The following is an 11,450-nucleotide window of genomic DNA, read 5'->3' as shown; positions in this document are numbered from 1 at the left end:
GTCTGACCCTGGGCGTCTCCTCCCTGTCTGGCCTCCTCTTGGCAGCGGAGGCCGCGTCCCCCTCCTCTCTCACAGGCTTCTGCTCCCTCAGCAGGGAGCCGGGGAGGTTGGAGGCGTACTTGAACCCTGGACCCCTTTTTTGCTTTAATACCAAAGGGGGCGAAACACGTGGAGACAACTTTATACCTTAAGTCTACGGTAGCGATGAAGATCAGCTGACGATGATGATGATGATGATGATGAAACATCAGGTTCCTTCAGTAGTTATTTAGTAAACATGTGGCTAATTATTATTCAAGTTCCTAAAAAAAAAAAGATTAAACATTTTCAAAAGCATGGGGCGCACTCAACTAGAGGCGCAAAGAATTTCAGGACCGGGTCCTAACATGGAAATTCAATTAATCTGAGACGTGACTAAACTGTTGGGATTCGGTCCACAGACGGTGAGAGTAACTCTACTACCGTAAGAAAACAGGAAGTACGACAATGACGACGACAGTTTTAAGAATTATTTTCATTTTTCTTACATACGTTGACTAAGCTACGCCGCTAAATCCTCGCTAAAAAAGAAAAAAACAATTTGTCAAATTTGCACCAACTCATCGTAAGGTGATCAACATCAACAACGAAAACAGTGCAATAATTATTCATCAGAAAAATTTAAGATGATTTTTTATCCAGCGTCGGAAAATAAAACGGAATTGTACGACATTTTAAAATCCATTTCACTTATTTACATTAAGGAGTTCCAGGCCCTTTTCGGACTTTTAAGAATGTGCCGGAACACTGACGTGAAATGTTAACTTCCTGCGACCTCTAACCTTTCACGTGCGACTTTGTTTTACAAACACATGTACTCCCTTTTCCCCTCTTTCCCGCGTGGTTACATTTGGGACACTCCCAGCAGTTCGGCAGCTCGTCGTTCACCACTCCTGATGCATCGCTCATCTGGGAGGAGGGAAAAAAAAAAAAAACTCAATGAGGGAATGATTTGCATTTTCACCCGGACCGAAGGTCGACACGACACGTCGACACGACACGTTTTTTTTTTTAATGCAAACACAGCAGAGGAAGTTGTGGTGAAGATTGAAAACATTTACAAATCGTTTCGGAAACTGGATGTTTGGGAAAAACTGGTCCGACCAAAACATCACTGGGAACAAGCAGCTACAAGATGACATGAAGTACACACAAGTACTTCATGTCTAGGATTGTTTTTCCTCCTTATCGTTAAAAATGTTCGTGAAAAAAAAAACACAACCACAACAAAGGTGTTCCGTGACTTTCTGGTCCCCTAGCCTAACCGTCCGCCCTTGTCCGTCCGTCCGTTCGTACCTTCAGACAGTGCGGGTGGACGATCTCGTTGCAGATGGAACACTCCATCAGCATGAAGTTGAACTTGTCCTCCTCGTCCTCCAGTGTGTCCTCCTTGCCAGCCTCTTTGCACACCACACACACTGCGGTGTGAGGCAGGACGGGCTGCGGATGAGAACCAAACAAAAAAGTTCTAGTAGAAATGTAATTGTGGACACAGAGAAATATCGAGATACCAACATCATATCTAACCTGATGTTCCGATGGAACAGCAGCAGAGTCCGAGATTATTACGATCACACTTGGACCACAACGGTTGTCAACGCGGTAAACACTAGCGTTGTTATGTAATATCGGTAATAATCACGTCGATTGGATTTTCCCTCCGATAATGAAAACCCAATAACGTAAAGTTATCACTTTCACAGAATCACTTCCGTGAAAGTGATAAACAAAAGTTTAATTGGTACAGACAAGGCTAACAATAAAAGTAGGTCATGTGTTAATTCCGCGATGATATCGGAACCGGAACTCAAGTGTTTGGACAACACCGGCATATCGGATATCAGCAAGAAGCTAATATCGGATATCCTTAGTAAACACACAATGTGTTACATGTAAGATGTCGATACGTTATGAAGCGATATATTGCGATATTTCAGTGTAGCGATTACATCCAGTTCGCACGAAACCCTCTAACGATTTAACCCTTTAGACTCGGGATGTTCGTAAAATGTTCTCACTGTAGAACAAACACACAAAAAAGCAAACGGCGCTAATCAGTTCTGATTGGTCGACATCAACAGACACACAGCAGAGCAGGACCGACAGCGACTCACCGCGATGCACTGCCTCATAATGCACGACTGCTTCATGCGACCCGGACCTCCGAACTTCTTCATGTCCTTGCAGAAGTGACACTCTCCGCACTCACTGCGGAGACAGGCCTCGCACCTGCGGCAGCGCGTCCTCCTGCGCCGCGCTCCAGACGAGGTGCGGTTGGACGGAAGCTTGACGGCCGACGTCGTCCCCATCTTGGGCTTCGGCCTGTTGGCTGCCCTCTGCTGGAGAAGACAATTTTTGGATTAGTAATTTTTATTTTCTTCAAGCAACGGGAATAGCAATTCTTGTTGACATTTCCAGGAGGGGGCACTGTCGGCAAGAGTATGGAAAGCGACGTGAGTCAGGGGATTTAGTCAAATACGGTTATTTGAAGAGCTGCGGGAGGCGAATGGTTAATCGCTTAGAGAAATAACTTGAAGGAAATTAACGAAAGGTGAACGGACCGGTTCAGACGGGTCGGATATCACGGGGTGATGTTTTTTGACGGTGAACGCAACGCAGTGGGTGCGGAAGCAAAAAGTATCACATGTGACTCTTTACCTGGAATGTGTGTGCGCGCACGTGTGTGTGTGTGTGACCACGTGAGTCATTGAGATTCAATAAAAAAAATTTAAAAAAAGCTGTCCTTAAAAAATTTACATACACAAAAACATACACACACACACACTCCACAGGTCCTTGTTTTATTTTTAGTCTCACCACTGTTGCCATGGCGATACTGGAAAGCTATGAAAAATAAGAACTCATAGGGCAGCGGTATCCGTGGCAACACGTCGGGCCTCGTTTGGTGGCAACTGTTTGAGGAGACAACTCGTACGATGTACAGTATGAAAATATTTTGAGCCGAGGATTTTGAAGATAAAAAAGTATAAACATTACTGGTAACTACACGTGCGTTGGCGAGAATCTGGCGATACGCATCGCAATACGATACGGGGGCGACAATACGATGTATCGTGACGCTATAGGCAGCGATGGAGGATTTTGACACGGTATCGGGAAACGAAGTATGTGGATATCTACTGTAGTACACACTGTAGTACACAATACTTGTTAACCCTTGTTGGTGTAGCCCTCAGAGAGACGATGTTTCGGGGTTTCTTTAACAGCCCTACATTTGTTATTTCAACACCTGCCCCTCGAGTCACAAATATGTGGGCAGTGGACCGAGACGTCATCCTACCTGGACCTGGACCTGAACTCGGTCATATATTGACAATGTCACATATTGACATTTGTTAAATGATGCGTCACAGCTCCGGAGGTGAGAGTGTGGATTAAAATTAATCCACATTAATCATTTGACAGCCGTAGAATAAACATGAATTAAAAAAAACAAAAACGCTTCAGGTTCTGAACACCAGCGGTTTGAAAAGGTGCAACCGCGGAAACTTCTAGGCCCTCGGCTAATAATAATATCACGTCAAATTAATTTGATGTGAATAATAATAATTTTTTCGTAATAATCATCAGTCATCTAATCTGCCCGGTTACTTCCTCATCCTATCCGACATTGGACAACAATAAATATCCGACCTTGCTGACTCTGCACCTCTGACCTTGAATAATTATTTCCACACAGAGAGAGAGCGGCAACCATCACCTGACCAGTCTTTACTGTAACTCTGCAGTAATATGTCAGGAATCTGGGATCGGTTTTCTGGGGCCCGTGAACCAAAAAAACGCCGGTCTCTGTGACGGGCCCGGCGTCTTCTGACTCAGGCTGGATCTCGAGTGGGAGTGAGTCACAAGGTTCATCGTGGAGCGCTCATGTACACAGTAAGGCCCTGCACAAAAGCCAGTGTGTGTTCTGTCATCCGCAACAATGTGTCACAGCGGGCGGGGCCGGAACGGGAGACGTTAAAGGGGCAGCGAGCGTTGCATAAGGAGCGTGTGTGTGTGTGTAGCAGTGGTAAATAATGAGGATTTTCCCACGTTTTTTTTCCTTTCAATGTGAGTACGCTAAGGGGCTGCAACCTGCGGATCCCGGGTCTGGGTCTGTACGTAAACAACAGCCCGAGGCTAATGTAAAGAAACATGTTTTTTTTTTTTAAACCATTACATCAGCACATTTCGTTTGTGTGAAGGAATGTTAGGGCAGTTGGACAGTTAGACCTAACGCACCACCAAAGGTCGGTGCAGACTAGTCCACCAGTCCATCCACTGTCTGCTTCACATCAACGTCACACGTGTTTCCACGTTCATTTTCCGCTAAATGGGAACAACAACAACAAAAAAACCTACTGAGACTCAGTTTAAAAACTGCAGAATACTCAGTATTTTTTTTTCTTTCCTGGACACAAAACGTATTACACAGCAGGATCGCAGAGATAGCAGTACTTTCCCTGCATACTTTTGTACCAACTTGTACTTACGCAAATCGCAACAAAATAAAAGTACAAATCCTGTATGTGTGTATTTACGATACAAATAAAAATGGCTAACTCTGCACTGGGCACAACGTCACAGTCACATTTTTTCCTGCTGTGTTTTGACCCCTGAACGCAGCACAACAATTCAACCGAGTCCTTAAACACAACCTAAAATACCTGTACGATGTTTTTCCAACTTCTGAGGGTCAACTTTGACACCAGTTTCGTGTACACGGACCAGTATTTTGATTGGTATTTCCAAGATACTCACTAAGGTACTAGTACCTCGGGACTCTCGTGGTTATCACAGTGAATACTGCCTCACCTGTGATCAACCCCACAGAGCGTGTTTTTATAATAATGCGGGTCATTATCGTACACGTTCTCGTCTAGTTACGGTTGACCACAGTTGATCAACAACGCGTTACAGTCCTTGGTGTCGGTTGGTAAACCAGCGGAATTAACCTCGAACCTCTTCCTCGATCAACACAACCACAACTTTATTCCTGCTTTAACTGGGGAGACGGGGGGGTCACGGCAGAGTCCCACAGTTTGAGAACCCAAGATCAGTAGAGCCACTTCATTGTTCCACCTCCCCCATCCCCCCTTCCTCAACTACATTTTGCCCGGAGCCTTCTTAAAGGCACAGAGTGGTGGGGCAAGTTGAGGAACTAGGAGGAAATCAGAATCAAAAGGAAAAGACACTTTCCAAGAGGGGGAAATGTGGAGGAAGAGAGTCGGAAGGGGAGCTACAAATCACTGAAGCCGGGGGTCGGTGGAGGGACCTCACGGTTATCGGAGGACCCCGGGGGGGCGGGGGGAGGCTCCTGGCCCCAGATAATGTCGGTCATATTAGTGGGTGAAGAGGGTGCCGTGTCTCCAGAGGTGGTCAGTGGGGGGAAAAAATGGGTCAGTTGTAGCAGAAACATGACAGATGGTGTGATTGTGCAAAAGGTCCGATAAACAGAGAAAGACGCAGCCGAGTCACTAACGTGTTATTAACGTAAAAAAAGTGGTTTAGTTGATTTTGAATCTTGAAGAAAACGCATTTTTGTTTTGTTTTGTCTTTCAGGTCGACTACAATACAGAGGAGAGAGGAGCGGGTGACAGACACACGTTAACCCGAAACAACTGTGAGGCTAAACGCCATTTAGTTCGGTAACGTCTGCTCCCTGGCGTCCTCCAGACAACACAAACACAGACACACACACACCGAGGTCACATGATGAAATACGAGGGGCTCTGACCTGCTCGGACTCCGAATCATATTCCTCTTCGTCTCCGCTCAGTGACAAGGCCATGGCTCCTCTTTCTCATCGTTTGTGAACAGCGAAGGAAACTAACATGGCTGAACAGGACTCCGCCAACACAGCTCTGGCCCCCCGCCCTCCCTCCAACACGGGCCGTGCTGCGTTCGCGGCGAGTAAACAACAACAACACTCACCATCACTAACTAATGCTTATTGTTACATACACCTACCGCGAAATAAGCAACGCAAATAAATTAAAATAATATATTTAATATTCTAAAGATACACGTGATTATATTTTGAAATAAAAATATAAAAATATAAGGGTGAAACCAGGTATGGTGTGGCGTTTTAAAAGAAGACATTTACATTCCGTGAGCTTTAAAGTAGCGCGAATGTGACAGGAAACAAAGATTACGCATCAAAACAAGATAGTGAACCTCCTGGTCCCTCATAAACCGCCGTTTGTTTGTTTTTTAACAACATTCGCCAAATATGTCAGGGGTTAATCACATCGCTATACTTACATTACTGTGAATTTTGTTAGTTTTTTCACAAGGTAAACTCTCGAGCTGTTTTTTATTTAAAAAAAACATTATCCTGAGCGCTAGCCAAAAATAAAAAATACAAACACGTACCCGTGTTTGTCTAAATGCGCCAAAAATGTAACCGTAAATATTGAAGCGTTCGCTTCGTGTATACGAGTATCACCTTCATTTTTCACTCCAAATGTTTTCGTAACATATTTTACACTACATGCCCTGTCCTTCTTTGTTTATTACATTTTCCATCTCCTTTGCCGCGCTCCCACACTTGTACTGTCTGATAAATACCGCCGGGAGAAACGCGTGACTCAGCGTTGACCTTGAGTCATTTCATTTTTCATGTAACTTGTGTACAAAGACAAACAAGAGAAAAAGACAAGAGTGAGTTTCACAGTGACTCATCTCATAGCCTGTCTCAGAGTGTGGGGTTTTTGAAACGGCACCCTTTGGCGCCATCTATTGCCCGGGTTGCAAATAACAATGTTAAACAAAGCAGTGTGTTGCTGCGTAGCACTAAACAGATAATAAAAACAAACAGAAATTAATATCTGAAAAAAAAATATTATATTACATATCGTATATATCGTTATATATTATATAATATATAAAAAGCATGTAAATAATACTACTACAATGCACTACAACAAAAATATATTATATATTCGTGAAAATATATTTTTGCACAGCTTTAATAATTTTAACAGGTTTCCCTTCAAAATGTTTTTTTAACCTAATTTCTTTTCAGGGTTAATTAAAACCTGATCAAATCAAAAGGAAACACGTGACACAGATGTAACGATAAAACTGGTCTGTCTTAAAAAGAATTTGAGTTGTTGCTTTAACCGCTAACATTGTTACAAAACATACCTGTGTGAATTACGGAGTATATATTACACATACAATGTATAGGGATACATATATATTTATATAAAATATATTTATATGTTTAGACAAAAGGATTTGCAAATAAACGTGTTGGGGTTTTTTTTGTTTGTTTTTTTTACCACGTATTGTCAACTGAAATTCCGGTCACAGACACAGGGTGGCGCCCCGGTGAGAGTGCTGGACTGGACTGTTTGCGTCTTGTGTTTCCTGATAGACAGACAGTCAGCTGCTGCTGTTGCCTACATACTTTGACACAGTTTGACGCTGAGGTTCTAACCGTCGTCGGATGAGAACCTTTGAGAACGTCGTCTTCTCTGTGCACCGTCACCGAACCTTCGCCCTCCTCACCCGGTGTAATCTGAATTGGAGCTGCAACTTTGTGGAGGATTTTAAACAAACGAAGGCCAAAAAAAAGTGCAACGGAACAACTTTTACGGAATGAGTTTGAACGAGCACTCGCTGCAGGCGCTGTCCTGGAGAAAGCTCTACCTGAGCCGAGCCAAGCTGAAAGCCACCAGCCGAACTTCTGCTCTGCTGTCCGGCTTCGCTATGGTGAGTCTCGGTGAGTGGTTGGTTATAGCTGCGCCGCTTCACGTAACTTACTAAAGTAACCACGAAAGTTTTTTTTACAGCAGAGCCGCGGACACGGTGTGTGACGCACATTACTGTTGTGTTTTTTTTTTTTTCCCCGGGCTTAACGAGTCTGTGGAGCGGCGAATAAAACCGTTTACCAAACTTTTCACAACACGAAGCTAAAGTACTTTTTCAGAGTCGGAAAAAAACCCTCACGACTGTAGGGTTTCCGTTATTTTTCTTTAAATATGGAGTGAGCAACATTGAGACAACTTTTTTTGTTGTTGTTGTGTTGATGGGCAGGACAAGGTGCATGAGACGAAGGACTGAAAACTAGTCAAAAGTTAAAATAAAAAGTATTTTTCCTCGTCATTAACCATTTTACCACTGTGGTTTGAACTTCCGGAAAGTTGTCACTTGTGGCAGACAACTTCCTCCTTAAAGTTACTTTTAATAATAATAATTAAAAAATACTTTGTGAGTCTCGTAGGCTAACTAGCTAGCTCATTAGCTATATTTACGACAAGAAGATTTATTGTTTTATACTAAATTCCGGAGCAGCAGCAGCAGCCACCCGGTTAAACTTGCTAACGGTTAGCCTCCAAAATACCTGTAAAGCCGTTTTTAACTTTTGTCGTACTTTCGCAACGTTTCTACGTTTTCAGCCTTGAATTCTAAATGTATTCACATTTTTTTTAAAATGTAATTTTTTTTCAGTCAGTTTTGGTCTGGAGTTTCTGAGTGAATAAACACATTTTAGTCGTTTCGAATTTCCTAGGAATGAGTTGTTTTAAAAGTGATACATTTCTCATGTTATCCTTTGTTTTTGCCACCAGGTGGCCATGGTGGAGGTGCAGCTGGAAGCGGACCATGAGTACCCCCCAGGTCTCCTGATAGCCTTCAGTGCCTGCACCACGGTCCTGGTTGCGGTGCACCTGTTTGCGCTCATGATCAGCACCTGCATCCTGCCCAACCTGGAGGCCGTCAGCAATGTCCACAACCTCAACTCCGTCCACGAGTCCCCGCACGAGCGCATGCACCGCCACATAGAGCTGGCATGGGCCTTCTCCACTGTCATCGGCACGCTCCTCTTCCTGACTGAGGTCATGCTCCTGTGCTGGGTCAAGTTCTTGCCCCTGAAGAGCAAGTCGGAGGAAAACAACGGCAAAATCAGTTCCGGCGAGGCGGCGGCCATCGCCTCCACCTGCATCATGGTGCCATTTGGGATCGTTTTCATCGTCTTCGCCATCCACTTTTACCGCACCTTGGTCAGTCACAAGACGGACCGGCAGATCCGTGAGCTGGAGCAGGTGATCCGCCTCCAGAACCAGCTGGACCACAGGGCCGAGAACGAGGACCTGAAGGCGGCGGTCCACTTCGCCTGATTGCGGTCGGACGTTTGGACTCAGTGAAGATACTTGACTGTGGTAAAAAAAAATTTCAGTATTTATTATGATTTTTAAACATTTAAGAAAAAATTTAAAAACTTCAAATTTATTATATACATAAACAAAATAGACAAAAATATGAGGAAAAATATCAGAACAGTGATGTCCTTGATTTTTAAGTGTACACCAGGGGGCCTCAAACTCTCAGTCCACGGGCCACTTCCGGCCTGCGAACCCTCAGTTGACATCTGGCCCATAATCAGATGTAAAAAATAAATAAATGAATGGTTATTTTTAGTAACTAAAATGTTAGTTAAATATTTTTACTATGTCAGTGTTGAAATATATATATTTTATATATTTCAAACAAAAATACTTATTTCTCTAAATGATCTGCGTTTTTTTTCTTCAACATCAAACACTGAAGTGACCCCCCCGACCTCCTGCCCCCCAGCTTTGAGACCCCTGGTGTACACTGACAGTTTGTTACATACTGTAAGTCTTGTTGTCTACATATGTTATACACGTTCCGGGGTACTCCGTTTTAATACTTCATAACAGAAAGATTTCAACCAGGAAATACTTTGGAATACGTCCATTCAAAAAAAATTTTTTGCAATATTTGAACGGTGAAAGGGTTTTGACAGTCGTAGGACGGAGTCCGATACCTGGTCATGGTGAGACTATTTACTGGTTAGTTACATAGAGTTTGTTACGAATCCGGTTTGTGCCTGTTTGTTTAGATGACGTCATTTGTTTACAGCATGTTCAGACGTTGTGTAGTTTATAAGTGTGAAGTGAACTCGCCAAAGAAAAGAAAAAAATCCCACAATATGCGTCCATAATGTATATATATTGATATAGATATTGACTGATGTATTGATTAGATTTGTCACATATCTGTACACCAGGGTTTTTTCATGTTTGTTTTTTTTAACCACGTGTTTAATCCAAACACTGTAAAAACTCCGGGTCATTTTTCGTTACAAAAAAAGTTGCCTGTTAGCAAAAAAAGTGCCAGTTAATGAAAGTCATATCATGAGTCCATCCGGTGGTTTATTTATTGCACCCTCTGTGTCAGTGAAGGTATGGAATGATGCTTTTTTAATTATTATTATTATTGCATGCCTTTAAAAATGTTTTATCAACAAACACTGTGTTATTGTCTCATTAAGTTTGAGCAGCCAATGACACGACGGCAATGATGCTCCTCCACAGCTGGTGGAGGCAGTCTGAATAAAACACATTTGACTTTATTGGTGCAAATGCTTTGTTTCCTATTCTAATAATATATATATATATATATATATATATGTGTGTGTGTGTGTGTATATGTGTGTATATATGTATATATGTGCATATATATGTATATGTGCATATATATGTATATGTGTATTTGTATACATGTGTGTATATATAAATGTGTGTATGTGTATATACATGTGTATATATATATATGTGTGTATATATGTGCATATATATGGATATATGTATGTGTGTATGTGTATACAGTATATGTGTATATATGTATGTGTGTATGTGTATATATGTATGTGTGTATGTGTATACAGTATATGTATGTGTATATACAGTACATGTGTATATATGTATATATGTATGTATACATACACATATTTGTGTATGTATACATACATATATATTTATATGTATATAAATATAAAACCCATGGGCCAAATGTCAAACACTGTATGTCCAATACGTCCACTGTGTCCACAACAGTCAGACAGGACTGTGGACTGACTGATATTGTTGAGGACGAACGACTGGACTAACGTTTCTACCAGACGTCCATCAGGACCAGGATCTGTAGATACTCCACGCTCTTCAAACTCGTGTTCCTGTAAAACCGATTCCAACAATAACAACGCGGCCGCTTCCTTCATGCTAAGTGTTTTTTTTGTCTCTGTTTTCACTCCTGAGCGTTCCTCGTTCACTTTCTGCCGCGGGACAAATGGACGAGTGTCCCTGGCTGTGTGTACACCGGAGAGAGAACCCAGACATAAACAAAGATGAGGACTGGGGGGGTGGATGGAGGAATATGCAATAAATACAGATTATTATCTATTAATTAAATACATTAAATATTATTAGTGATAATAATATTTTCGACTTTATTAAATGTCAAATTTCTTGTCAAATTTCAAGGTGATTCATTTTATTAGCTTTCGAATTTTAATCCTAACATAATTTAAAAATTAATTGTTAGGAAAATGGAGTAGCAAACTCACATCGTAGTATAAATATCGAACACCGATGGTG

General features: G+C 42.2%; 2 protein-coding genes across 3 annotated transcripts in view; one reads left to right on the top strand and one right to left on the bottom strand.

The window, feature by feature from the left end:
* LOC103398071 (lysine-specific demethylase 2B) overlaps nt 1-5,918 on the bottom strand; it is an 11,453-nt gene extending 5,535 nt beyond the window's left edge. The window contains 5 exon segments of the mRNA XM_025053433.1: nt 2-151; nt 862-948; nt 1,336-1,479; nt 2,154-2,378; nt 5,777-5,918. Of these exon segments, the coding sequence (XP_024909201.1) occupies nt 2-151; nt 862-948; nt 1,336-1,479; nt 2,154-2,378; nt 5,777-5,830 (660 nt within the window). The 5' untranslated portion in view covers nt 5,831-5,918.
* Nucleotides 5,919-7,407: 1,489 nt separating this feature from the next.
* LOC103398044 (calcium release-activated calcium channel protein 1) lies at nt 7,408-10,426 on the top strand. Of its 2 annotated transcripts, none has more exons than XM_008336531.3 (2): nt 7,408-7,761; nt 8,619-10,426. In XM_008336531.3, the coding sequence occupies exons 1-2, from the start codon at nt 7,648-7,650 to the stop codon at nt 9,165-9,167; spliced, it is 663 nt and encodes a 220-aa protein (XP_008334753.1). In that variant the 5' UTR covers nt 7,408-7,647; the 3' UTR covers nt 9,168-10,426. The 2 variants fall into 2 exon arrangements, with proteins under 2 accessions (XP_008334753.1, XP_008334754.1); XM_008336532.3 differs by having other exon boundaries at nt 7,636-7,771.
* Nucleotides 10,427-11,450: the final 1,024 nt, after the last annotated feature.

This window comes from Cynoglossus semilaevis, chromosome Z, assembly GCF_000523025.1.
Source record: "Cynoglossus semilaevis isolate Cse_v1.0 chromosome Z, Cse_v1.0, whole genome shotgun sequence".
Lineage (NCBI taxonomy): Eukaryota > Metazoa > Chordata > Actinopteri > Pleuronectiformes > Cynoglossidae > Cynoglossus > Cynoglossus semilaevis.
The sequence above is the reverse complement of the archived record's forward strand: the minus strand, read 5'-3'. Positions and strand labels throughout refer to the sequence as shown.

What these genes read in the sequence shown, in the direction of transcription:
- LOC103398044 (XM_008336531.3), top strand. Translation starts at nt 7,648, where the DNA reads ATGAGTTTGAACGAGCACTCGCTGCAGGCGCTGTCCTGGAGAAAGCTC. An exon ending in TGCTGTCCGGCTTCGCTATG is followed by an intron (nt 7,762 to 8,618) that starts GTGAGTCTCGGT and finishes TTTTGCCACCAG; the next exon opens with GTGGCCATGGTGGAGGTGCA.